Consider the following 27,387-nt stretch of genomic DNA (forward strand, 5'->3'; position numbering starts at 1 on the left):
GCACATGCAAAGCTGCACCTGTGATCAGCTTTTCCAGATCCCTTAGAAACAGTCTGTGAACTCCCAGCATCCAGTAGGTCACAGGCTGCAGTTGGTGGGATGTTGGGACCCCCAGGCTTCACTGGCAAATTGTCAAGAGTAATGGACAGGCAGCAAACTGCAGCACAGCAAGATTTCTGTGCTCTTCCTCGTTGCCTCACCCGTAACATTCTAATTTCTTGCAGCCACAAGCAAAGAGGTGGTTTAGGGACCAGGAGCTTTGTCCAACATGGTTGGATGCCTTCCAGGGTTTGGTTCCACCTTCCCTACCTGGGGCGCCTGGAAATGAAGTCATAAGCATTGATCCTAGTACATATACGTGTCAAGTGACAGCAGAAAGTAGTTTTGAAGCAGAAGGTTAACAGGATGAGTACTGTTTCTTATTGTGCATGAAATTGGTGCCTGTGAATATGCACAGCCACAAATCATCGTGAAGAGCCAAACAGTTAAGGGCAGAGAAACTAGAAGGGAATTTCATTACAGTTACCCAAATGTAAGCCAGGAAACACATTGCCAACAGAACTTAGGCTTGGAAGATTTAGACTAGGTGATGAGCTGGATAAAACTGTCATTTCTTAGCAGATGTATTCTCAGTTACAGGCAGAAGTGCTGAAACATCCAGACCTAATCATAGTGAAAAAACACAAGCAATCTTTCATGTAATGCATGAATAAAAGCTGTGTATTCAAACACCAGGTTAAGAGCTCACTGAAACAGTCAGACTTATGTGGTTATTATTTTGCCACTTTTGCAGCAGCAAGGAAGAATCCTGTCCCCCAAGGGAACTGATTACCCGCTGGAGAGTAACATCACACTATCAATTCTTTCCCCTGACAACCCTAATCCTGCTCTGTCTTGTCTGGGCTGCATGCTACAGCAGGAACTAGAAAACTGAGAGCTGTATCCTGAAAAGCCTTGAGATGTTGATGTACAGAATGGTGGGTGGTATTATTTAGATGTCCTCACAAACAAACAAATATGGCTGATTAAAGCTGAATGGCCACAGAGGTTTCTGCCTCCCTCTGCACACCCCACCCTTTGCCTGGCAGTTACGGGTATATCAGGTTTCTCAAAAGGCCAGGTTGGAAATGAGTGTCTCAGGAGTTGCTTCACGTGTGGTTCAGCTCCCATGGACAGAGACATAGCAAATCTGGAGGTAGGCTGCCTCACCATAGCATGATATTCTAGTTATTTGGTGGGATGCTTAAGTCCAGCTGTCAGCAAATGCCATTCCTGCAGCTTACAGGAGAACTCGATTGTTTACTAACATGTTTCGATGATCAGCACATCTTACCATATATATTTCAGGCCCACAAGCTACATAATCAGACTTGCAGACAACAGCAGTTTCTTGGAGACTGTGCAGCCATCTAGCGTTATTGTATATATAGCATGCTGGTTACCTGCCCAGACCCAGATCCTTCAGTACTTTTTTCCTACACATCTCCCAATTGGATGTATAACTTTTAGTCACAGGAGAGGTAGTTAAACTTGCTGATCCACTGGACTTAATCTCTCAAATTTCTGACCATGTGAAGATTGTGCTTGTGGATGGAGAAAAGACTCCTGCTATAGTATTTATGTTAGCCATATCAAGTGTTGTTAATATAAAGAAGAGCAACCAGTCTCCTTGGCTGCTACTGCTGCGTTTTAACAGCCATTGATCTTTAAGGAAGCAAAAAAAAAAAGAAAAAACTAAATTTAAATTTGAACATCAGTGAGCAAACATCAGGGATGCTACTGCTATCTGCCAGAGTGCTTTGGAGACTTTCTCATTTTCTCAGGAAGAAGAAAGTCTCATACATATATGAATGAATAAGACAAGGACAAAAAAGCCTGAATTTATATATCTCACTTTTCTCATCTAAAGAAAACCATTTTATTTCAAAGTCCCAGCTTCCTCTTTGGTCATTCAGCAGACAAGGCAATTAGTACAAGAAACTACTTTTACAGTTTGTAGTAAATTCATTAGGTAACTTGTGCAGGCATGGTGCATGATGAAACAACACACATTCTTGTACTGCATACCAGAGTGACAAGTAAATCTCAAAGGTGACAACCCAGGGTTACTGTGACTTAGCAGCAGCCACTTGGCCAACCTGAGAACAGAACCGTCTTTGTTTACAATCTACATTTTTCTAACTCTTATCTGCTCTCTTGCACTGTAATTTCCCCCAGCCCCCTCTGTGCCACTAGGTTCATCTTTCTCTGCACCTTGCATTACACTGTAGAAGCATCCAGGTGTATTATGAGGGACTTTCATCTTCTGAAACAAAAAGTGATGGACTGGTGCTGCACTGATAAGTCACTGACTAATGAGGTAAAATTAATTGCTTCTGCATAAAAGCTATGTTACAACTTCTTTGCTCGGGCTAAGCAGTGAATGGAGATTCATGCCATGGAGACACATAATTTTTTGGATCCTGCTACACTTACGGAAAGTGCTCCCATCTCTGCCTGCTTAACAGTGAAATAGCCCTATTCCCAATCCCTTAGAATCTACCCCATGAACAATTTACATAAACACTGCCTTATTCCTCTTGTTACCTCAGACTTTTAATATCAAATACTGATGTCTCAGTCTTAAGAGCCATTGGAGAGGAGCAGTGAGAAGCAGCACATACTCATTCAACAGTAATAGCTGGGTCTGGAGGAGGATGTTTGTTGACAGCACCTTACTCACGTGTGCTAAGCCAGGCTAATTGCCCTTGTCTGCAAGACTGGACATGAATCTTTTGCACACTCCCCTTCTAAGTGTCTGTCTGTCTATGGGATGTTAAAAACAGACAATGGTATGTGTCCAGCAGGTTTCAACCACAACTGACTGATCTGATAGCATTTACCTGGAATATTTTTTTAAAGGCATGTTTTACAAAGCTTTCGCTGCATCAAGTTTTGTGGATGTTGGATATAAGAATGTCAGCAAAGAGATGGCTAATTAATTACCATTCTGTCATTTATTTATGATGACTTTTACCAATAAACAGGGAAAATAATATTCTATCCCTAAATTACAACTGGTTGAACACAGAAACACACTGCACACACAAAGGCAAATAAACACTCTCCTGCTAACAGAGCCCCCTCTCCTGTTCCAGGGCATAGCAGGGGATCCATGGGCACATGGATATGGACGCAGCCACGGCAGCTGTGGTGGGATGGAGGATGAGGGTCGCTGCACAGCAGCACAGTCTCTTCCTGCAAAAATGAATGGCAGTTGTGATGCTGAGCCATCCACAGGGAGGCACAACTCCACTACCCACAGGCAAATCCCTTCCTCCCGAAGAGCTTGCAGACAAAGGTGTTGGGCAGAGCAGGAAATGGCTGAAACAAAGTTGTCTGATTTAAGTGATAATCTGAGGTAAGGTGGAGTATGTCTGTCTCACAATTCTAAAAATGGTTGTAATGATATTACCAAATAACAGGTATGGATGCAGGAATGAGATGAAACATTTGTATTCTATGACGTATTTTACTGAGAGGCTTATTTTTTTCTTTGGATAAGAGCCATATATTTGTTCCTCACAATTTCTGAGCAGCAAAAATATTATGGTTTTGTTTTGGCTTTTTTTTTTAAGTAGTAGAGGTGTTAACGTTCATATCTCAGACAAAATCTTTGCAAGTGCTCCTTTAGTTCTAGTTACATCTTTGGGATCCCTGCTTCCTGCCTGCAACTGATATTCAGAGCCACTGAAGCCACATTCCAGCTTGGATGCCTTTCTGTTGTCATCTAGGTGATTTTTCGACTTTAATGGTATAGTTTGGAAAGCACCTTAGGTCTCATAGAATTAAAGGTGCCTTTGTTTATTCACTGTGATGCCTTGAGAATATTTGCTAGTGAAACAGAAGCTTGAAAAAGCCTGCAGTCAATTGCCACAATGCCAATAAAATAACTTTATTGGGGTTAATAACATTCCTCCCTGCTAACTTTCCCTCAAATGGATGCAGCACTGTCTCCAGTTAACCTCTCAACTATGCCTTAGAGAGCAGAATCACTTTGCCATAAACCATATTATGATATCCAGAATCGGCCTGTCAGGCTTTGGGAATGAGAAGAATGCCATCCACCTCAGTTATTACTAGACTTGTGGTTCTGTTTCTTCTTCCCTCCCCCTTTCCAGGTCTCTTTTTAAGAGCCAGGAGCGCTGGTCGCCGTGTGCGTGGGGCAGGATTAACACAGGGATCCATTTGACAGGCACGAACAATTACCAGCACAGCACTCGAAGTGATAAGCCCGGTTATTTTGACAGCTTGTGCGTTATTTAGGTGAAGCAAAAACGTTTGTTTTTTGAACACTGGAAATATTTATTTTAACGCAGTCCCTTGTTTGGGGAAAGAGCGTTTTCCGTCGGCTGAGGAAGCGCAGCTCCCACCCCGGTTTCCAGGGTTCCGCTGCCCTCTCGTGGCACAGCCAGCAGTGTCCAAGGAAGTGCCCAGGCCCTTGCACTAACGGAGCCGACAAGGCGGTGCCGTGTCCTGCTGTCCAGGTGCCGATGGGCGCCGGACAGGATCACAGCTTGGAAAAGAGCCCTGACATCTTCGAGTCCAGCCTATGACCGAAGACCACCACGTCGGTTAGACCATGCCACTCAATGCCACGTCCAGTCTTTCCTCAAACACCCCCAGGGACGGTGCTCCCGCACGTCCCCGGGCAGCCCATTCCAGCGGGAGCGGAGCAGCCCAAGCGTTCCCCGCGCCGTGCCCGGCCGTGCCAGGAGCCTGCCAGGAGCCAACATGGCCCCCGCGCGGGCCCCCGAGGGGGCGGGGCGGCATCGCGAGAGTGACGAGGCCTCTCGCGCGGCTTGTGCAGCGCGCGGTTTTTGTTCTCGCGAGGCGGGCGCTGAGGCGGCGCGCGCGGGAGCGGCGGTGGGGGCGATGCCCGCCAGGAACGGAGAAGCCGGCGGCGGAAGCAGTGAGGGTGAGGGTGAGGGTGAGGGGCGGCCAGGGGGGCGGCGGGTGACCGGGGGGGCGGCGGGTGACCGGCCCGGGGTCACCCAGGGTAACCGTGCGCTCGTTGCAGAACCGCTGGGAGCCGAGATGGGGGAGCAGGCAGAGACGGCGGTGATCACGCCGGCCATGCTGAAGGAAGAGGAGCAGCTGGAGGCAGCGGGGCTGGAGCAGGAGCGGCAGATGCTGGAGAAGGTGAGGGCAGCCCGCGCGGCGGGGCTTGTCAGGGTGCCTGCGGGCCGTGCGGCTCCTTGGGTTTCAAAACAAACACGCGTGAGCGGCTGCCAAAGGCCGGGCGGTGACTGGCGCACAAGCGCCTTTTTCTCATCCCCTGGAGGCTTTCATTTTTATTTTTTAAAGGCTAACGGCAAGAAGCTTACTGCGTTTTATAAGCATTGAAATTTGCAGTGAGAAGATTGCCTCTTTGCTTTTGTTATTCTGAGCCAAAAAATGTAAGGTATCATGCCTTTAAAGTGAGCTGATTTTAGAAAGGGTAGTAAGTTCATATTTTTCTGAATTTCTGTCTGAAACATTAAAGACAATTTTTTTCTGTTCGTGTTTCTGTATGTGTACATAACCATTCTTTCTCTCCTTGTGGTCCTTATTTAGTTAAAAAGACCCCACCAAACAAGGTACTTGAGCAGAGCTTTGCAGAACAGTTGTATAAATTCCATTTATCCTTTCCAGAAATAAGCCCGGTTATGTGTTTCTTTCGGTAGCAGGTGTAGTTTATGTAGAACTGCATCGAGGAAGTAGCCTAGCTTACAAAGCCCAGCTGAAAGGATGAGATTTATACCAGTCGCTCTCTTGGTCTGCACTCTTGCCTTTCTCTGCACACAGCTGTCCAGGAGCTGCTCCTGACTTGGCATTGCTGCCAGGAGAAATGTACATGTGATCATCCTGGGAGACGATGTTTGGTTTGCATACCTCGGTTTGCTTGTGTTACAGGAAATTCAGACTCCTTCACGGAAATGGTACATCCCCAGAGCCAGTGGTGTATGCTTCATTTCTCTCTTGCCGTGAATGTTTTCATATGTTGATGCTAAGCACTGATGGATACTAACCAATCTGTTTTGGAGAGAGAATATGAAAGCATGATGCTCCCAGACCTGTGCAGATAAAAACTAACGTTATCAGAATACAAGCTTGAAAGAACTATTCTCTTAAATGTTCTTTTGGGGAATTGTGTTCTAAGGGATCATAGAATGGTTTGAGTTGGAAGGGACCTTAAGTATCTTCTAGTTCAAGGCAGTAGTACTATTACTCAATATACTTCAGAAGTCGGGTGGCTATGTTTTTTTCACTGTCTTAAAAATTGAAGCATTATTTTAAGGGCATGAAAAATACCAATCTCTTAAGGCTTGGAACGAATTTTGATTACTCTTTTTCCTACAAAAACTTGGAATTTATAAGGACATGTTTATAGAATGCAGTATTTTGTGATACTGTAGTTAGAAAATAGTAGCGATTCTCCCAGAAGTCATGATATTCTTTGTTGCAAACAGTAAATGATGATACAACCTGTCTGAACTTTACCTATTCCTTGGTCAGACTAGGAACAAAAAATTTGCAGGCAATTCTTTTGGAGGAAAGGAGGAGGAAACCCTTGTAGAGCAAATTATCTCATTACACAGGAAGTATTGAGAAAAGGACTTAGAAGTAATTTCTTTCACAACCAACCACTCCTGGAGCAATGCTATAATGTGATAGCGCTGTGAGGTTTTTTGTGTTGTCTCCATTTCTTGAGAATCCACAGAACTTACCTCTAGCAAGGGTTATTGCTCCATTGTCCTTTGTGCTTCTGTCAATCTTTCTTTGTGCAATCTGGGGCCAGTCAGACCAAGGGGAATTACTCATGTAGTTAACTCAGGCTTACTGGCATTTTGGGGGCAGCTTCTGTGTTTCTTATGCTTGTCACTTCAGCAAACCCCACCAGGTGATTTGTGCAGCAGTTCAACAAAAGAGTTGCCAGTCCTTTTTGAGGGCTAATGGCGAAATACCACTGTCCAAATACATATGAATGTAGAGTGATGAAAAAGAGTGGCAAGTTTTTGACCTTTTCAGTCAAAGGGAAAGAACCCCCCACTTTCATGAGGCTTGAAGGTTTCACTTAAAGTGAGATATCATGAGTTCAGTGCTGTGCATCTTTGAGTTTTCTTTTTTCCCCTTGAAATTTTTGCAGTTGGTCAAGGGAACAGTCTTTCAGTTTGACCAATTAATGGAAGAATACTGTGTTCACTACAATAAAAAATGAGCAATAGTAATTTGCTGAATGAGTAGTTTAGTTTTAATTATATTCTCTCTTGGCATTGCCATCAAGAATTGATCTTTCTGAGCTCAGGTACTGGTCATCTGAAGGTGAAACCTGGATTGGGGAGAGTAGAAGGAAATAAAAACTGGATGGAGAATCATGAGAATGCAATATCTTCCCCCAGAGAAATTGTAGAGATAGATCTTTCTCGCATAAAAGAATAAGGTGATAGCTACCTGATTAGAATGACTTGTGGAAAATAAAGATTTGATTTCTGGGGGAGAAACGTGCTCCACCTTTTCAGTGTCACACAATTTGTCCCGTGATTCAGGAAATACCCCATTTCCCTGCCTATTTGTGTATTTTGTTTCAGTAGATGCCCTTGTCTTTATCTTAGCAGTTTCTTCTGAAGGTGATGGCATACATAAGGATCATGTAAAGCTCTGCATCTTGCCTCTGGGGTTTCTCTTGGAGATGCTAATTTATACCTTTTTGCTCTCTACAACCTGCTGAAGGAGGCTGTAGACAGATGGGGGGTTGGTCTCTTCTCCCCGGTAACAAGCAGTAAGACAAGAGGAAACGTCCCCAGGTTGAGCCAGGGGAGGTTTAGAGAGGATATTCTGAAGAATTTCTTCACTGAAAGGCTGGTGGAGCATTGGTACAGTCTGCCGGTGGAAGGGGTGATTCCACCATCCCTGGAAGCACGTTCAAAGAGTGCACAGACCTTGCGCTTACAGACATGGTTTAATGATGAACTTGGCAGTGCTGGTTAATGGTTGGACTTGATGGTCTTAGGTCTGTTCCAAACTAAATGATCCTATGACTTGTTTGATATTTCAATTTAACAGGCAGTGTTAGATGAATCTGTAAAGGTACATGCTTTTTTACTTTTTGGGGGAGTCTTGACCTGAGTTTTGAAGAGTAATTTGCAAACTTCTAAATTACTAATTCAACAGAAGTTACTTTGAAAAGTGTGTCTAGATTTTGTAAGCAAAGCAAGCAGAAGTTATTGTTTTCACATTGGGAGTTGTCTTGAGCTCTGTAAACTGGATGTGATGCTTTCATAGCTATCTGAATATCTTGTTCTTAATGAGAAACTGTAACTTTGTGCAAATGGCATGTGGAGGAGTCCCAACTAATACTTGGAAAGCTGTGCTGAAATTTGCCACATAGGGTTTTTATCCTCACAAATTTGCAGACTGCAAATAGACTTAAATTTCATTTTGCTCTAAATCTATAAATTGAAGTTAAAGCACCTTTGAGCCCTTGAATGCCATGTGCTGCTATACTGGGTGTTTGTATGATGCATATGCAAGTGAATGCAGCCCTCAGTTACTTTCATTTTGCAGCACTTCATAGCTGCATATGAGTCCATACAATCACGAATCATAGATGTATAATGGCTGGAAGGGAAAAGGGAGTGTGTGTGTGAGACACAATTGTAGTTATCCTGAAGAACCATTTATATTAAAAACATTAACTCTGAAGTATCTATAAATACTTGACATCTCTTTTTGTTGGCCAGGCTCGCTCTTCTTGGGACCGGGAATCGAGTGAAATGCGCTATAAGAGGCTTCAACATTTGCTTGAAAAAAGCAACATTTATTCCAAATTCTTGCTAACCAAAATGGAACAGCAGCAACTAGAGGTAGGTGTATTTTGATCTGCAGTGAGGATTTTTAAGGTGCTGCCTGTTTAGGTTTTTTTGTCATCCAGCTGTTTGAAGTAAAATGCTTTTAAGATTTCATTTGTAACATTAAAATCTACTGGACCCTACTGCACTGGAATGAAGTGGTGCTTTACATTGTATTCAAAATTTGTTCTATAAATTAATAGATGAATCAGACTGGGTAGAGCATGAATTATAATTTTCAAGTCACAGAGTAAAGGTGGAACCGATGCCTTTACAATTCTTCATTTGGCCTGAGTGCTAGGAAAACAAGTATTTGAAATAAGAAATTAAGTTTAAGGGAGCTAGAAGACCTGAAGGGAGGATAGAAGATGTAAAGAACTGGGAAGTAGGAAGTTTTGTAGCCTGTTTGTGTTATTTACTGAAAGCTGAGGATAAGGTGTGCCTTCAAGATGCTGATGTAGGCCTCCCTCAAACAAATTTATAAATTACAGTGATCTGAGGCCATGCTGTTCCCAAACAATAGCTTCCATAAAACAGTTTTATGTGGTTTTTTAATCCATGGGCTGCTGAGTTCATATGTAGCTTTATCTTGACTTTTCTTAACTGTACCTTTATGGGCAAGCTTATAAGAATTTATGCATGAGAGAGGGGGAGAAAGTTAGGAAAAGATTGAGGACAGTGTTCTCCAAAAAGGGACATTGACAGACTGCAGGAACTTCCTTTCCAGAGTGAGTGTTTCAGTACTAAGTCTTACTCCCTCTGATGAATACAAATGTCTCATCTCTTTCTCCAGGATCCTTTTGCTTTCAGCGAGTAGAAATAGTAGATGGAGTGAAAATCTTAAGTTCTTCAAGACATAAAAGCACTTCTTCTTTAAAGACATTCTAGGCTATTTACATTGCTGTCTGTTCCGCAATGAACATGAGTGGTAATATGTAGAACTTAAAGGGAAGCTGGATACATGGAAAACTAACTGCAGTATATGTGAACTTCAGGACTTTGCAGTTGGGAATAGTTTTATTGGAATCTTCCTAAATTACTGCATTTAAGTGTTTAAAGTATTTGCTGACAAGCAATTCAGAGCAGTTACACTTTCTTGTCCAAATTTTGCTTTATCATTTTAAACTGTGTCAGAACAGAGACTTTCAGTGAGATTGCGAAAACAAAGTCTGTAGAGTACATGGAACTCTGTATTAGCAATGTAATCTCTGCCTGTTATCATTTCTGTAATGGATAGTACTCTTGTGGGTGTTATGAAAAGATAAGAATTGCATGTGTGGTTTTTATTTTGTTTAGGAACAGAGGAGGAAAGAGAAGTTAGAAAAAAAGAGAGAGATGATGTTAAAATCTGCCAAGGTAAGATTAGGTAGCTATTTTATTTAACTTTTTGAATAAAAGTCTGAGAAATTACAATGCTAGTTTTGATCAAGGTAGGTAAAATAAGTAAATTTGATTAGCCAGTATTTTACTTGTAGAATCTGTCTAATATATATTTTAACCATAATAAAAAAGATTGTTTAAAAGTGCTTAAAAATTGCGTACCATGGCAGTCATCTTAAGAGGATGTTTCTACTAATTAATATTAGAGAAAATGGTTTCAATTTGTTTTGAGGAGTTCTTTTGTTTTAGCAATGATTGCTTATTCAACCAAGATATTGAATAAATAATAAAAAAGATAAGCAGAACCTTTCTTTTGCTTTATTTTTGAAAACTGCCTAATAGTGGAATGTTTCAAGCTTTCAAAGGCAATGGTTTGAATCTGATTACATCTTTTTATCTGTGTCATGATAGTTAGAGATTCATAAGATGATGAACCTTTTCCTACGTTTATTTTCTAGGGTCAAAACCCAGCTGATGGCAAAGAGGAGAAATCAGGTAATGCATTAGGTTTTGCCTTTTTTCAGTACTGATGTTTTTGGTTTCTTTAATGTTTGATGCATTATATAAACTCAAATATTATCTTTATAGGTGCAAAAAAGAAAAGAGCGAGGGAAGATGGAACATATAACATCTCAGAAATTATGTCCAAAGAGGTAGGCCTTAACTATAAATAACTTGTCTGGATTTTTGTTGCACAACTTTTAATGGGTAAGGCAATTGCTGTGACATCTCTTTTAGAGCAATCCTTTCTCTTATACATGGCTACCAGAGATTATCAGCCATCTCTAGTCTGTCTGTGAGGTATGACTTTCTTCCAACAAAGATCCATGTAACAAGCAATGTTTTGACACCTGTAGAATTTGGATGCTCTTTTGTTTTTTCAGGTCTTTAGGGAGGCAATCTGTGAAGAGTCTACATTGCCAGTTGAATTTTCAGCTACCCTTTGTAATTGAGATGTATTCTCTGGTGTGTGGTCTGGTTTTAGAGGCCGTTGTATGATTAATGGTGTTGCATGGAAAGCTTTTAAAGTATGTTCAGATTGCAGAATAAATTAAAAGATCACATGAAATACAAATTATAGTAGCCTTTAAGGTTGAAAAGGTTATAAGCATGTTTTTTTTTCCCCTTTGTTTCCAGGAAATATTATCAGTGGCAAAAAAGAGTAAAGTGGAAAATCAGGTATGTCAGCACATATTATTGCAGTTAAAGTGCATTAAGCCCAAAGGGAGGGAGGGCTTTTTATACTTCATAGCATATCTCTAAACTTGCCTGTAAATAAACATTTCTGCTAGTTACTGAATTCCTGAATTTTAAAGTTTAAAAAGGTGGTGTGAATGCACTTAAATACTTATTTCAGAAATCAAAGGTGAAAACTTCTAATTTATTTTTTAAAAGACTGAATTTGAATGTATTTATACTTTATAGAATGCCTGTAGTTAAAAAAAAAAGAAATAGGAATTTACTAAAAAATATTTGTACTGGTGTTTAAGACCTTAAGAAAGTAATTTTTTAGCATTCAGGTGTGGAGATAGCAGGTGAGGTCTCTTTTGCTTTTGCTGCAGTTCAAAAGCTACATGCTTAGTTGAATTGCTTCCCAACATTCTTTAGAACCCACTTACAGAAGGGAAATAGCTGCATTAAGTGCCAGCTGCTGTGAGGAAGGTTTTAAGTCTGCTTGCTTTATGGGTGGAAAATTATAAACCAAATAGCTTCAGTAGCTGTCACTGCTCTTCAGTTTTAAAGGAGTACAGAATCTAAAAAGTCTGCTTTTGAGTTGACAGATACTCAAAAAAAGCCTTTGTGTCAGGGACTGACTTACTCCACTGTACATTAAGGCTGGTCTAAATTTGGGAAACGTATCTTAGCTGGGCTTTGATGTGCGTTCCACTTGTCATGTGTTCCTTGAACTTCCTTCTATAGGATGAAAGCTCTTCTGACAACCTGTGTCCAGAAGACCTGCAGAAAAATGGAGACTCAAATAGTGTCATTAAGGATAGATTGTGTCAAGCTGTACGACACACTGCCAAACAATCTCTTGATCCAGTACGAAAATTTAATGGACAACCAGTGCCTTTTCAGCAGCCAAAGATTTTTACTGGCGGTGTAATGAGATGGTACCAAGTGGAAGGCATGGAGTGGCTAAGGGTATGGAGCAATTGTTGATGAGATTTAACTTCTGCGTCTTCCTTTCTGTTCTTTTGTGAGAGGTTGCTCTGTCACTTGTCAGAACTGGCAGTGTCTGCACAAAGAACTGTGGCTGGAGCAGGTGGCTGTGTTGGCCAGGAGGTGCACCTTTTTCCTGTGGTGAGGTAGCTATGCCCACAGAAGCTACTTGATTACATAAAACTGAAACATCAGCACAGTAACTTGGTCTTTTAGAGAGGGGAACTAAGTAAATGTTTTGGAGCTGGGATGAGTAAAACCTGGGATAATATAATGTGAGCTGTACTTGAAGTGCCTTTTGATATAACACTAAATTACATACTTTCCTTTGATACTGTTCTGTGGTTTTGCACCATAGTCAGGCATACGGTGCTGGAATGCATACATCTACATGAGAATATCTGGAGTTTACCAGATGCTTGTATTTATTCATAATGGAGAGAATCATCCTCATTTGTAATATAAAATGGGCCTAGTAGAGAGTTTCCACGGGTGTTACATTCCTAAAGATCTTTGTTTTTTCTGAAGGTTTGTTGATTATTTTGCACTTACTTTTGTTTTTTTGCATATGCAGATGCTTTGGGAAAATGGTATTAATGGCATTTTAGCTGATGAAATGGGGTTGGGGAAGACGATCCAGTGTATTGCAACAATAGCCCTGATGGTGGAGCGAGGAGTCCCTGGTCCATTCTTAGTATGTGGTCCCTTGTCTACTCTTCCAAATTGGATGTCTGAATTCAAGAGATTTACTCCAGAGGTAAAAGAAATTAAGACTTTTCTTTTTCTTCCTTAGGTTTAAAAGCACAAATTATTTAATTTTTATTCTAATTCTTTGCCTTGAAACTTTCTCTGTACAGAACATCACTTTAATTGTGGTGTTTATGTGGTTACTACACACTGCCGTGGCTTGCTATGTATTTACAGTCTTCTTGTAAGAGATCTCATAATTTCTACTATCTTCTCTTTAGGTTAAAATGAGCTTAGTTTGCCTGACTTGTAACCTCTTTTTTACAGATTCCACTGATGCTCTATCATGGAGCTCAGCAGGAGCGTCGGAAACTGGTTCGTAAAATTCACGGACGACAAGGATCACTCCAGATCCATCCTGTGGTCATTACTTCGTTTGAAATAGCAATGCGAGACAGAAATGCCCTGCAGGTATCTAAGTTCTGGAAGCCCTAGAACAGTGTTGTGCCTCATTGCTGGCAGCAGCGCTTTTGAATACAGTAAAAAAACTCGCATGCTGCCTGTACAATAAGTGTCATACTGTAGCATGTGTGCTGGCATTTGCTTCTGCTTCCTTGGTAGAGTAGTGCTGGAATTTAATGCTTAAGAAGTTCTTCAAACAGAACATTATCCAAAAAGTAAGCAGATAGTTACAGCCTACCTGCTCTTTTCATTACCTTTCTATTGGTGGTAGCTGGGGAGGCTTGGAGTAAAAACTATACTTAATGTATAAATATTGTGGTTAACATCAAAATGGTTCCTTCAGCAAGATGAGTTTCTTGTAGTTTTATTTTAACCACCTAAACTTACTAAATGCAGTCACCATGAAGCAGATGTATGGCATTAACTGTTTGGACTCAGCTCTAGGAGTGTGGCACAGTGAAATACAGTAAATAGAATCTTTGTAGCAGGCAGTATACTGCTGCTTAATTCATCTGGCCCCTGTTTTGATGGAATAAAAAAAGCTAAAATTTACTGAAATAAAGCTAAAATTTACTGAAATACCCTTCCTTTTTGTAGCAGTGCTACTGGAAATACCTGATAGTAGATGAAGGTCACAGGATTAAAAATATGAACTGCCGCCTTATCAGAGAATTGAAACGTTTTAATGCAGACAATAAACTCCTGTTGACTGGTACTCCCCTGCAAAACAACTTGGCAGAGCTTTGGTCATTGCTTAACTTCCTGTTGCCAGATGTGTTTGATGATTTGAAAAGGTAGGTTGCAATCTGATAGTGGGAACTATCTCTGTTTGTTCTGTTTGAGCATTATTGTGACTCTTTAATTATTAAACTTATATCAGCTTGTGAAGAGCTGTTTTATGGTATGGTTGTAATTCGGTGTGATTTGAAATGTGCCTTGTTTCACACTTAGTTGTTTCAGAAAGGAAGGAATTAATTGTCATCTCCATGATAGTGAAAGCTCAACTCTGAGCAAAGACATGAGCATTTGTGGTGAGAGATGTTTGTCTTACTGTAAGTGCCTGGTGCTGCTTTGAGATTCTCCTGAGGGGCTGGAGAAAACTGTGTGAGGCTGGCAGACACAGGACCCACAGATCCTTTTCTGCAGTAGTAGGGGTCAGGTGGAAGAACACTGCCAAGACAGTCTTTAGACTAATTTTGGAAAAAGTTACAGACTAGATTGAATATAATAGATCACAGTGAATATTTCAACTAATGTAAGTATTTTTACAAATTACTTACAACCTCAAGCATCTGAATTGACAGGTGTATTTCAGAAATTCCTCCTGTACACCTTCTATTCATGATGGATATTAGGGCTTTATTTTTCTTAAATCACAGGATAAGAGAAGAATAGTATACTTAAATAATGAAGAATAATAGCTATGAAGGTACCAATTTTTTCCTTTCTTTTGTTTTTATAGCTTTGAATCCTGGTTTGATATTACCAGCATTACAGAAACTGCTGAAGATATTATTGCTAAAGAAAGGGAGCAAAACATCTTGCATATGCTGCATCAGGTTTTCACTTATCCTTTGTGTTGTATTTTTCACGGTTTATTTTTAACACTAACCATTATTATGAAGTGTATAAAAATCTTGTTTGTGGAGCTGAATTTTGGGTCTGAGGTTTTTGTTGTGGCACTTCTGACTTCCTTAGACTTTTGGGGTTTTTTTCAATTTACAGCACTTAAAAATGCTAAAGAAACAATATAACTCTTTGATAATTACTCATTTTTATTTTGGAATTGAGTTGAGTTCAGTCATACTTAATTACAGTTTACAGGCTTCAGTTTGTCAAAAGATTTAATTGGTGGATTTATTTTGTTGAAAGATAACTTTGAGGGAAGTTATGTAACTTTTAGGTGTCAAACGGAATAGAATACCTTTTGACAAACTAGTTACATAATGTGCCTGTCTTCAGGCTAACACTCAAAGCTTTTTTTTTTTTTAAGAGGGTGTGTGGAAGTAAATGCTTACAAACCTATCATTTTCCCGTCAAAGGCTGACGGTGAGAGATCTAAACTGTGTCTTCTATATATAATTGTTGATGACTATTTATTTATTTTGGTTAAAGGTTTGGGACTTTTCCAGAATAACTTGATTTAGGAAATATAACAAGCAAAAGGAGCTGTTTCATAATAAAATTACTTTCAGTTATTGGAATTTATATGAAAGGTCTGTAATGTAGTTACTACTACACCCTTACTAAATACTTTAGAATTTTTAAAATGTCAGTGGATGTGTTGTTTCAACATATCATTACCAGCATGTGAGTGAAAGTTTTGGAGTAGGCATCTATATTAAAAAATCAAATGTACGTGCAAGTTAACTCCCTTGCTTTAAATTGGCAAAATAGCATTACATTAGTAGGCCTGTTTGTGTCTCGTCTTGTTTTTTTTTTTTAAACTAGCCACGTTGAGAGTTTTGAGTAGTTGTAACATCTGCTCACCATTTCAGATTCTGACACCTTTCTTACTGAGAAGACTGAAATCTGATGTTGCTCTGGAGGTTCCTCCTAAGCGAGAAGTTGTGGTATATGCACCGCTGGCAAAGAAACAAGAAACTTTCTATACTGCCATTGTAAATCGCACCATTAGGAAACTGCTTGGAAATAATGAGGTATCTGCTGATATGGATGTTAGAAATGTGCTTGCTATTGGTAGTTTGTAGGCAAAACCACATTGGTATTGCTTCATTACTCTTGTAACTAGACCCCCTTTTTGCTTAAATTTTTAGTCTGATCCTTTTGTTATCTATTTTGGCAGTTACTGTGATAGGCCTGTGGGCACAGAACTAAAACAATATAAGTGTAAATATGTTCTTGATTACTTGTAGCTTGAGGGGGAAAAGAACACAGTTTTCATAGAATTGGCAGTTACAGCTTAAAAGGTATTAATGTGGCTTTTTAAAATCAAACAAACTTTCAAAATCTACAATTAAAAAATTTACAATCTAAAATCTACAATTTAAAATTTGGGCTGCATTTTCTGCTTAGCCAAACTCAAAGCTTCTGAGTCTAAGTAAGTGTTGCATGATGTACATCACTGAGACCTTTTCAGCTTTGAGAATTCTTGGGTCAGCATAGGCCTTCGAGTCTGAAGCAAACTGCTGCTGATGGAAACGTTCTCATTTCCCACAGGAAGAAGTAGTTGAGTTGAGTCCTACAGGCCGACCAAAACGCCGTAGTCGAAAAGTGGTTGATTATTGTGAAGAACATAATGGTTCACCTGATGACTTGGAAAGATTGATCAGCAAAATGCAAGAGGAAGTAGAAAAAGAGAGGTGCCTGCCCCAAAAGATTCTTTGTTATACTGTCTATTTCCCTCTTAATTTGCTTCCAGAGCTTTGCTTATTGAAATTGATCAGGAAGAATGCATTTAGTTATTCTCTATCCTTTAAGCTTTATGCTTTGTTTCTTTGATTTTACCTAGTATTCATTGAGCTATGATAGCAACGGTTAGGTTGTACCATCACTCACTGACTCTAATATTAGAGTTAACTTTGGGACATTGTTGTGGTTTAACCCCAGACAGCAGCCAAGCCCCACACAGCCACTCACTCACTCACTCACTCACTCCTCCACCAGCCAGATCGGGGAGAGAATCGGAAAAGTAAAAGCTGGAAAACTTGTGGTTTGAGAATAAAGACAGTTTAACAAGGAAATCAAAAGCTGCTCACACAAGCAAAGCAAAACAAGGAATTAATTCACTGCTTCCCTTGGGCAGGCAGATGTTCAGCCATCTTCAGGAGAGCAGGGACCCATCACATGTAACAGTTACTTGGGAAGGCAAATGCCATCACTTCAACCATCCCCCACTTCTTCCTTCTGTTGGTGGCTCATTATTGCTTGAAAGTCCCTTGGGTATAAGGAAAACCGGTTTAATCTTCAGAGTTGAAATGCATTTACTTTGCTAGATTTGTGGCTTGCAAGAAGAGACAATTAAATATGTTTGTATTAGTTTTATGGTATGTATGGGTCTGTGTCAGAGACAGTACTTAGATGTAGAAGAGCTCAATAGCTGTATTTGTTGTGAATCCTGCAATGTCTACATGTGACTGAAATGGGATAGGCAGAGAGCTGATTGTGGAATATCTTACGTGTTGCTCCACAGGAGATCTCACCATGTGTTCTGCAGAGGGCTTGGTTCTGTTCCATTTTGTGCTGGGTGACTTGCACAAGCTAAATTCTGCAAATTACTACTGACTGCCCTTTTGTATTTTAAACCAGTAATGGCACGCTGTTGTGCCTTCATTGCCAAGTGTGGCACTATAAGAAGTTTGGTTTGGTAATAGCTTTACTAATTCTGAGGGATTTTGAGGACATTTGATGCAGCATGTGAATCCATTGCTTGATTTTGTTGTGGTTTTTGTTTTCTTTTAAATATTTGTAGCATAATAAGATGACACTTTCAGTACTAATAAGATGATGTATGTTTTCAAGGCCAGTGGTAGAAGTGAGCATTCCCATGGATTCCGAGGTGAACCTTAAACTGCAGAATATTATGATGTTACTGAGGAAGTGTTGTAATCACCCCTATCTCATTGAATATCCGTTGGATCCTGCTACACAACAATTCAAGGTACATATTTTAAAAGCACTAGAGAAAATTTATTTCAGGCATTAAAAAGCGATAGACTGTGAGCTGATGGCAGTAAAAGAATGACCTTTTCAATGTATTTGGCATGTGCCTCCCTATTGAATTCCAGCAGTATATTGAATCATTATTTGAAACTTCCTGCAGCACCACTTGCAGAGGCCCATTCAGCCTCTCTGCTTATTTAGTCTTTGCACAGTTACGCCGTATTGTCCTTTACTATGGCAGCGCTCCTCCGCTGGCGGGAAAGTTACGGAATACAGTCGCTGGGTTCCGTTGACTCCAGGTGCTTTAGGGTCTGCCTCAAGGTCTCCTCACAAGGGTTATTTTTTGAAACATGCTGACCCTTGGTGAACTGTTCATGACATAAATTGTACACACTGCAGGAGGTGCAGCGGTAACATTTAAGTGTGAGTTGTTGAAGGACCGAACCAAGTACAACAGAGTCGTCTGCTTAGAGAATACAGCATCCCTTCTCTTCCTCAAAAGGGGAAGAATCCAAGTTATATCAAAAGGCCAGATGGTACTTTAATCTACACAAAACAGTTGGCAATATAGGAAAGTATGAAGTAATTTAAATTGGAAGAATCTTGGAACAACTGGGCGTTGCGTGCACATTCTAAATGTACGTTTGTGGGCATGTGTAGTCATGTTTTCCTATTTACCTGTGATAACAGGTTCAGCTGCACTCAGGAGCAAGCTGTTGAAGTTTATCAATGTAAAGTTAGTGTATAGAAAGCAGATACCCCAGTCTGGGAGGCGAGGGAAAATTAGTTAATGTGTAGAAAATGCAGACTGTTTGACAGTTGACACCACCTGCAGGAGTTAGTACCTGCTCAGCCAAGTGCATTCAGAATTATTCAAGGTAGTTGCTGTATGGTTCAAACCTTAGTTTGTTTCTATATCCCTGCTCTTGGCCCATAGCAAGAATTAGATCTAACAAACTCTTGAGCAGAAGAGGGGTTTAAGGCCACAGTGTGGAAACTTGTGCTGTGAACTTTTACCTCTTGGCTGATGCGTAGTAACTTGCTCAGCGGTGCCTCCTTGTGTCCAGTAGGTGGAAGCCATGTGCCTTAGTTACAAGCAGGGAAAGAAACATCAGTGCTCTTCCATGAGGAAAAATTAAAAACATCAGGGCTTCTCCTTCTAGAAATGGGGTGAAAACTAATTAGTTTTATTTTTTAAATTATTTGGGCATATGAAATGCCCAATTTTGGGTTCAATTTAGTTTTATCATGATTTAACTGATTAAAGGTTGTTTGCTGAAATTAGTGTTGCTTCCAGTCTTAGGCTTTTAGTTAAAAAGGTGGTGCATGTTTGTTTCAGTGAGAGGCTTTCAGATACCTTTTTTTGATGCTTCTGAGTTGGGGAAGCCTTTGGTATCCTGCCCTCCTAATATAAGATCTCCTCTTCTCTGTTCCAAGGTTGATGAAGATCTAGTAAAGAATTCAGGCAAGTTTCTACTCTTGGACCGAATGCTTCCAGAACTGAAGAAGAGAGGACATAAGGTAAAGCTAAAGATTTGTTGCTGAAGGGGGTGGGGGAGGGAGGAAATACACTTGTCTCCTTATGAACAAAAAATTGTATTGAGGAATCTTTCTGGTTTTGTAGGTCTTGTTGTTCTCACAAATGACTATGATGCTTGACATTTTGATGGATTACTGTTATCTGAGAGACTTCAAATTCAGTCGATTGGATGGCTCTATGTCCTACTCGGAGAGAGAAGAAAATGTAAGTAGGTGTACATGCCCTTCAAGAGTGTTAGCAAATTCTGCTTGTCCCTGTGACACTGGAACATGATTTTGCACAGTATTTAGCCTTTAATAGGCAAAACATATCTATGTTGAAAAGTGTCTTTACTGTCTGCAGCACAGAAATACTGAAGCAATTAGGTGTGCTACTAACTAGTATGTTGGGGTATGCCTGGATTGGTGGGTGCTCATATACTCTGTTTCCACATTTTTTTTCTGTGCCACTGATGTGGCTGAGGAAAACTAAACCCCTAAACACTGAGGTTGGTACTGTTAAACCCGATTCTTAAAGAGGAAAGGCTAACTAACATGTCAGCAAGCTATAATGACTTTTATTAAACTGGTAGAATTTTGTACTGCAAGTTCAGCAAGGCTCTTCTCAGTTCTGTGATTTACTGGTGTCCAGGGGATCCCAGAGGTTGTGGGTCTTTTAGAGAGCTTGGGTGTGGGATAATGGTTTCTTTTTCTCTGCTATCAAAGTCCTGAAAATTATATACACTCAGTTTTCTACCAGAGTGGCTGAAAGTTACAGTCATGTTGGCATTAGACTCTCATTGTATCCAGAAGTAACTATGTCTTTAGACTTTGCCACCTTGGACGATGGACACCTTGCTCATCACTGGGTGGTAGATCATGTGGAGGTGAATGTGATTTGGACCATACCTCACTGTAGTCATCTCCACTTTATGTGTTAGACATCTCACTGACTGGAAGCATAAGATAAGAAAACACAGTTGTTTCACTTCTTGGTCTTGTCTTGTCCCAGGTGCATGCAGTGTTTTTTAAAGACTCCGACAGCTTGTGCTGTATTTTATCTTTTTAAACGTAGGTCTCTCAAAATTAAAGATAAGCTATGGCGTGTTCAATCCATCTGCTTTTTTTAATGGATGAATTCTCTTCCAGATGCATCAATTTAACACTGACCCTGAAGTCTTCCTGTTCTTAGTGAGTACAAGAGCTGGAGGCCTGGGCATTAACCTAACAGCGGCAGACACAGTTATCATATATGACAGTGACTGGGTATGTTGACAGATTGTTAAACCTAGTGATATGTGTCATACAATTCTTTCTCTGTTGCTGCTTTTGACAATCATTTATGAACCCCTTATGGCATAGACCATTTCTATAACTTTAAAGAGGTGTTACATGAAGACGATAGTATGTAGTGTGTGCAAACATTTTGTGAGATAATGCAGCCTGATTTGAAAAGTCCTACATTATTGAATACAACATTACAAGTTGGTTTCTAAAACTAGCCTGTTTGCCTCTGAGTTACCAAAAGCAGGAGGGTTTTTCTGTTGCAGATACATTTCCTTCTTTTGATTTATTACTTAAGTTTGAATGTATCTGGACCTTCTATGGGTTCCCTTTTTACAACAGCTGCCATGTTAGTCCCAGTCCCTTGAATTTCCTCCTGTGGCTTGCCACACGTGTTTTAGCTAGCTAGGATTGTACTGCTCCTGTATGTCTGGAGGCTGGGAAGAAGTGAGCTATGGAAGTAAATGACTGAGGACCTCTTCACTTTGTTTTAGTAGACAGTGCTGCTGTTGGCATGACTGTTCAGATTCAGAAGAGCTAAAGCACCTTTAGAAATGGCTGAAAACTTTTTAAATGCTTCTTTTCTTACTCTCAAAAAAAAAATTCCACAAACCTACAACTAAAACTCTCATCTAAATCTCTCATTAAACACATCTGTATTGTGAAAACTGCAGCACAGGGTGCAGAAGCATCCAAGCTGGTGGGTTCCTCTGCCTGTGCAGCTACAGCAGCAGAGCTTGTCATGGATGAGCTTAAGAGTCAAAAGATTCAAGAGTCAAGTAGAGTTTTATTACACAATGTCTCTCCTGCCTACTGCTTTTGCTCTGACTCTCAGCTCACCATTGAAAATGCTGCTTGTGATATGTCCCTTTAAAAAAGGATAATGGCGTAGCTGAATTGTTTTTAACTTGTTTCTTTGTCTGCTCAGAACCCCCAGTCAGACTTGCAGGCCCAAGACAGGTGTCACAGAATTGGCCAGACAAAGCCAGTAGTTGTTTATCGTCTTGTGACAGCAAATACCATTGACCAGAAGATTGTGGAGAGAGCTGCTGCCAAGAGGAAGCTGGAGAAGCTGATAATCCACAAAAGTTAGTATCTTTCTCTTATGATGGCATGTCAACATGTGTTGCTTCTTCAGATCTCAAGCTGTAACAAATTTCAGCATCCTGTTTGCACCTGTCTGGTATGTTATAACCACAACAGACAAATTCTGTTTGAACAATGAAACAGTGCTGAATAGAACAATAGACCTTGGTTTCATGGATGGAGCAGTGGCGATTCTTGATTATATAGCTGGTCATACTCAAAAGTCTTTAGAATGTGATTGCTTTGAAGTGTCTCAGGGATAAATTTTTCTCATATAGAATCTATATGAATTCTGCTTTGCTTCTGCAGCTTTCTCTGTGACATTTGGACTGTAGTTCTGTATATATAGCAATTTCAAACATTAAGCTCTCTTGAAAAATTGCAATTCTTGTGACTTGGTGTGGGCTTCTGAACAGTAATTAGTCTTATATTAGGAGGTTAAAAACTTCTCATAGTTCTTATATTCTCATATTAAGGGGAAGAAAGACATTTTCATGAGGGCATAAAGGGGCAAAAAGGCCACACCTCTAACTGTCAATTGCATGGTGCAATGCTTGTCAAGCCTAAGCTGTGGTTTGTCTCTGGTTTTGGATTATGTTAGCTAATCTTTGTTAGATGCTTACTTTATCCTAGCATTAGCCTTCTTCTTTGTAATCCCTTTGCCACTGCTGTCCTGGTGTGACTGCCAGGACTGCCATCTGACTTTTATAGGCATGTTATTGACCAATGTAAGTTTTTTTTTTGTTTGGTTTGGTTTTTTTAATGATTTGATTATGGTCCAAACTGAAGTTAAGACCGAAGTGGCACGATGAGCACACAAGAGCACATGAGCAAGATGAGTGTAGAATGGGCTCTAATAGTATATTCCTGCCATATACTGAAATATATAATATTTTATATGGGTTATTTGGACTGACATTGAGGTTTGTTGTAAATAGGTACTAGCATAGTCTCCAAGAATCCAGCCTGTGTCACGGTATTATTTTGTCATGTCTGTCTATTTCATTAAACTGCAGGCTGGTCTCTCTGCAAACCATGTACCTACCTTTCACATATTTACTGTCTTGCGGTTAATACTGCTTACTTTGTTTCAACCAGCTTACAATACAAAGGGAACAAACCTCAGCATCCACCATCTAACTTTATTTACAATGTTTTTGCAGTAAGTAGAGCTAATGGCTTTTCTTCTCTGTGTGTGCGTGTGTGCATGTTGAATTGGTGTTTCAATCAGTTCTTCTGCATACCATATATATACATACATACACATCATAGAAAGTGAAAGGCCTGCATGTAAACCTTCATGTCCTCTGAGTTTTTCACCAGTTAGACTGTTAGTGTAAGGTGTGTTTATCTGAGGGCTACAGCAATGAAACATAGCATTAATTCTGATTTGTAAGAGTAATTTGTTCAATATATGCATCCAATATTGATTTATCTATTTACATTATTTGTTCCAGTCTCTGTGTACTTTCTTAAAATTTCTTCTTTCTACAGATCAGTTTAAAGGTGGTAAATCTGGCCTAGCACAGTCAAAGAGCTGCCTGGACCCTCAGGAATTAATAGAATTACTGAAATCCAGAGACTATGAGAGGTATGCAGATTTCATGTTTTCTTGGACCATGAGTTTGTAACTAGTAGCTTTCAAGCAGCTATCAATAGGTCTCTTGTCTTAGGAAGTGGTATGTGGATCTTCTTAGTGGAAAGAATGTCCTAGGGATTCTGCTATGTGGGAAAACTGACTATGCAATACTAACATGCTTTTATCTGTATTAAGAAAGATTATTTCTTCTTCAACAGGGAGGTTAAAGGATCTAAAGAAAAAGTAATAAGTGATAAAGATCTAGAGTTACTTTTGGATAGAAGTGATCTTATTGGTAAGTCTGAGTTTTCATCTGTTTTCTTTATTCTATTTAACAGTAAATTCATATTTTGTAGGAGTCTTTATAGTATATAGTATATAAAAAGCTGCCATAGCTTCCTTCCCTACAGCTGTGTTGTTGATCTGGAAAAGGACATTTGGTCCCTTTGCTGACATTTTTGGTATGGTTTGCTGAAGAAGAAATAACAGAACTTAAAGTACTCCAGAAAACCACATTCAGGCATAGTGTGCCCTGAGCATACTGTGAATGAAAAGCATAGATTAGGAAGTGTTCTGCAAAGCAACTTTCAAGGAAAGTTGTTCTAATTGATCAAAATAGAAACTATTCTTACTAAAGGTTTATTTCAGCAAACTTGTTTAAAAACCTATTTTGATATGATTGTAATTCAAAGTATAGTCTAACATTTTTTTGGGAAATAAATCAAGCTTTTCACCGTGGCTTGTCAGTGGATCAACTATTTAACAAAAAGCCCAGCCAAACCACAACTTTTTTTTTGAGGTTGTCTGCAAATTCTCGTGCTTGATCAAGCCAAAATACTATTAAAAAAGCCTTAACTTTCCTGAGAGAGCAAAAATTCTTGTCCAGTTCATAGATTTAACATGCTTTTGTAAGATTAATAGATTTAGTATGCCTGGTTTCCTTCAGCATCTTTAGCAGAACAATCCTCAAAGCACAGATGCAGAAAAAAACCCAGTCATTACAGAATTTAGAAGTAAGAATTATAGCCTTAAATAAGTGCACTGTGTGTAGTTTGCATAAAATAAATCTGCCTTAGGAAATTTTTGCTATATTTTAGATAATTTAGGAAAAAAGTTTAAGACCTTGTTCTATAAAACTGCTTATGTCAGTTAAGTGACTGCTAATATAGAAAATTATTCTTGGTGCATGGTCTACCTCTATCTTTACAAGTTCAGATTTCGAAACAATCTTTTCCTTTTCAAGTTGAAGAAGGTGCCATTTATTTTGTGTTATTAGTGTGCATCATATTTATCATGGTTGCTTTTTTATTTCTTGGCTATACTAAGCAAAATAACTATAATAAAGTTGTCAAAAAATGTTAATACGAAGATATTAGTCTAGCATTATGTACTGAATATTTACTGACGCTAACTGCTGTTAATGCTTTAGAAACTGAATTGCCACCTTCCACCCTGGTAAGCCATAATTATTAAATTTTATATGAATAAATAGTTTTTTATTAGCTTTAAATTCACTGGAAGGGCATCATAGTGATGACAAGTGCTAGGAAAACAAGCTGCAGGTCTTTAAATTTTAGAAAAGAATATTACTTATCAGGGCTGTAACTTTTTCTGTTTCTCCTAGTAATTTCACTAAATAGGTTTACTGCATTCTGTTTTTTTTTTCCTCTGGAAAATGAGACCAGTTCAGGCAACTTTTAGAACTGTTTATTTCCATTCCAATTTAGCCAGAGATGTTAGAATTTTTTTCTAGAAGTATACAACTGAAAAATATTTTCAAATACAAACTTAGTGGCAAACTGTTGACGAAGGAGCAAAATGGTTTAATCCATTTATTTTCCAAATCCCAAGAAAAAATGTGTCTGTTATATCACTTGTTATTGTTGACCTGTTTTGTTTTAATCTTAGATCAAATGAAGACCTCTGAAAAAATGAAAAAGGAAAAAATGGGTGTCTTCAAAGTCCTGGAAGAGTCATCAGAGTCCAATGGAGAATGTGTATTTTAATGTGCAAATGTGGCCTCTGTGTAGTCTTGCAGATCTTCCAGAGATGTCACTTACACATACTGATCCTTCATGCTGACTTCCTTTACAGCCTCGTTCAAATCCCTTGTGTTCTTCCAGTGAATTTTAACATGTTCTAGAGTATAATGCAGGTGATAGTTTGTTGTAGCTTTAGTAGACTCGCACAAAGAAAATGAGCATATTTCACACTTACAGCTAGTTCTTGTGCTCAGTGGTAAAACCTGGCAGATTTGTGTAAAAAAAAAAAAATCTTCCTGTGGAAGTCCTAAAACACCGTTTGTTTTGGTTTTAAAATATGGTGTCAATTATGGTTGTATTTGGGAGAGAACTTGCGCCTTTGTTCAAGCCATTTGTGTAGCTTCTGTTTTTAACTTCTGCTAATTATTTTGGTTAAATAAATATCTGTTTTGTTCTAAAGGTCTAGGGATTTTGGCTTCTTAAATAAGCAAAGCTTATTTTGTGTCCATTAATTCACACTTTCCTACTCATTTAGCACATTAGCTAATCTCACATTTGAAAAACTAACCAGCCCCCCCATTAGCATGGTACTGCTGGATCCACCACTTACCTTTTGGTGAAGAAACTTTTCCTAATATGCAATCTCAGCCTTTCCTGGTGCAACTTGAGGCCATCTCCTCTTGTCCTGTCATTTGTTACTTGGGAGAAGAGACCAATAGCCACCTTGTTACAACCTCCTTTCATGTAGTTGTAGAGAGTGATGAGGTCTTCCTTCTCCAGGCTAAACACCCCCAGCTCCCTCAGCCACTTCTTGTAAGACTTGTGCTCCATCCCTTCACCAGCTTCTTGCCCTTTTCTGGACACACTCCAGCACCTCAATGTCCTCATCGTGAGGTGCCCAGAACTGAACACAGTATTGGAGGAATCAGGCTTTCAGCTCTGGTTTGTGAAAATGTCATCCAGACGTCATTAGAAGCTGTGGTCATGGAATTGCAGCTGGAGCTGTCACAGTTGCAGTTGTACTAGTTATGCCAAGGTATAGATACCACCTACCTTATCAGACTGCAGAAACAGTTTTCACTCACTTCATGATCATTTGCTCTCCACAAAGAGTAATCTGTTGGCCTGATTTAGAGAAAGTTACTTTGTAATAGAGATATTTCGCCGTACCTCTCTGAGGGGACAGCTAAACCTGTTAGGCTGGCTTTGACCTTTGCCTGTCGAAAGCCCTGTTTTGCAGAAGACAAAAGTTGCTAAGTTTTCTGCTCAGTTACTTACTAGCCTGAATAACACAAAGTCCAACATATGCTGGCTCCACGTGTACTTACATTTACATTCTATGGTACTCTTCTTCATGCAGCCTTTATTCTAGTGAGCACCTATACAAGATTTAAGAGTAAATGATTGTGCTGGTTTTGGCTGGGGTAGAAGTAGTTTTCTTCACAGTGGCTGGTATGGGGCTGTGTTTTGGATTTGTGCTTAACACAGGGTTGATAGTATAGAGATGTTTTTGTTATTGCTGAGCAGGGCTTGCACAGAGCCAAGGCCTTTTCTGCTTTTACTGCCATACTGGTGAGGAGGCTGGGTGTGTGTAGGAGGCTGGGAGGAGACATAGCTGGGGCAGATGACCTGAACTGGCCAAAGGGATATTCCAGACCATATGGCATCATGGTCAGTAAATGGAGGGAAGAAGGAGGAAGGGGGGACATTTTGAGTGATGTGGTAATGTGGTGCACAATAAAGAAGAGGTTTT

General features: G+C 39.7%; 1 protein-coding gene across 3 annotated transcripts; it reads left to right on the forward strand.

Annotated features, from left to right (window-relative positions):
- The first annotated feature begins 4,868 nt into the window (after nucleotides 1–4,868).
- HELLS (helicase, lymphoid specific) lies at nucleotides 4,869–26,093 on the forward strand. 3 transcript variants are annotated; one of them, XM_027700169.1, is made up of 22 exons: nucleotides 4,869–4,957; nucleotides 5,060–5,181; nucleotides 8,763–8,885; nucleotides 10,167–10,226; nucleotides 10,709–10,745; nucleotides 10,839–10,903; nucleotides 11,388–11,429; nucleotides 12,171–12,395; nucleotides 12,988–13,170; nucleotides 13,428–13,571; nucleotides 14,160–14,356; nucleotides 15,025–15,121; nucleotides 16,061–16,222; nucleotides 16,743–16,885; nucleotides 18,045–18,183; nucleotides 19,623–19,706; nucleotides 19,810–19,929; nucleotides 20,853–20,969; nucleotides 21,916–22,075; nucleotides 23,568–23,664; nucleotides 23,871–23,947; nucleotides 25,561–26,093. In XM_027700169.1, exons 1-22 carry the CDS (start codon nucleotides 4,915–4,917, stop codon nucleotides 25,656–25,658), a joined length of 2,535 nt encoding a protein of 844 aa, XP_027555970.1. In that variant the 5' UTR covers nucleotides 4,869–4,914; the 3' UTR covers nucleotides 25,659–26,093. The 3 variants fall into 3 exon arrangements, with proteins under 3 accessions (XP_027555970.1, XP_027555969.1, XP_027555968.1); XM_027700168.1 differs by having other exon boundaries at nucleotides 4,920–4,963; nucleotides 14,163–14,356; XM_027700167.1 differs by having other exon boundaries at nucleotides 4,945–4,963.
- The last annotated feature ends 1,294 nt before the right edge of the window (nucleotides 26,094–27,387 follow it).

The sequence above is a fragment of the Neopelma chrysocephalum genome, unplaced genomic scaffold (assembly GCF_003984885.1).
Source record: "Neopelma chrysocephalum unplaced genomic scaffold, ASM398488v2 Primary Assembly neopelma1_143, whole genome shotgun sequence".
Classification (NCBI taxonomy): domain Eukaryota; kingdom Metazoa; phylum Chordata; class Aves; order Passeriformes; family Pipridae; genus Neopelma; species Neopelma chrysocephalum.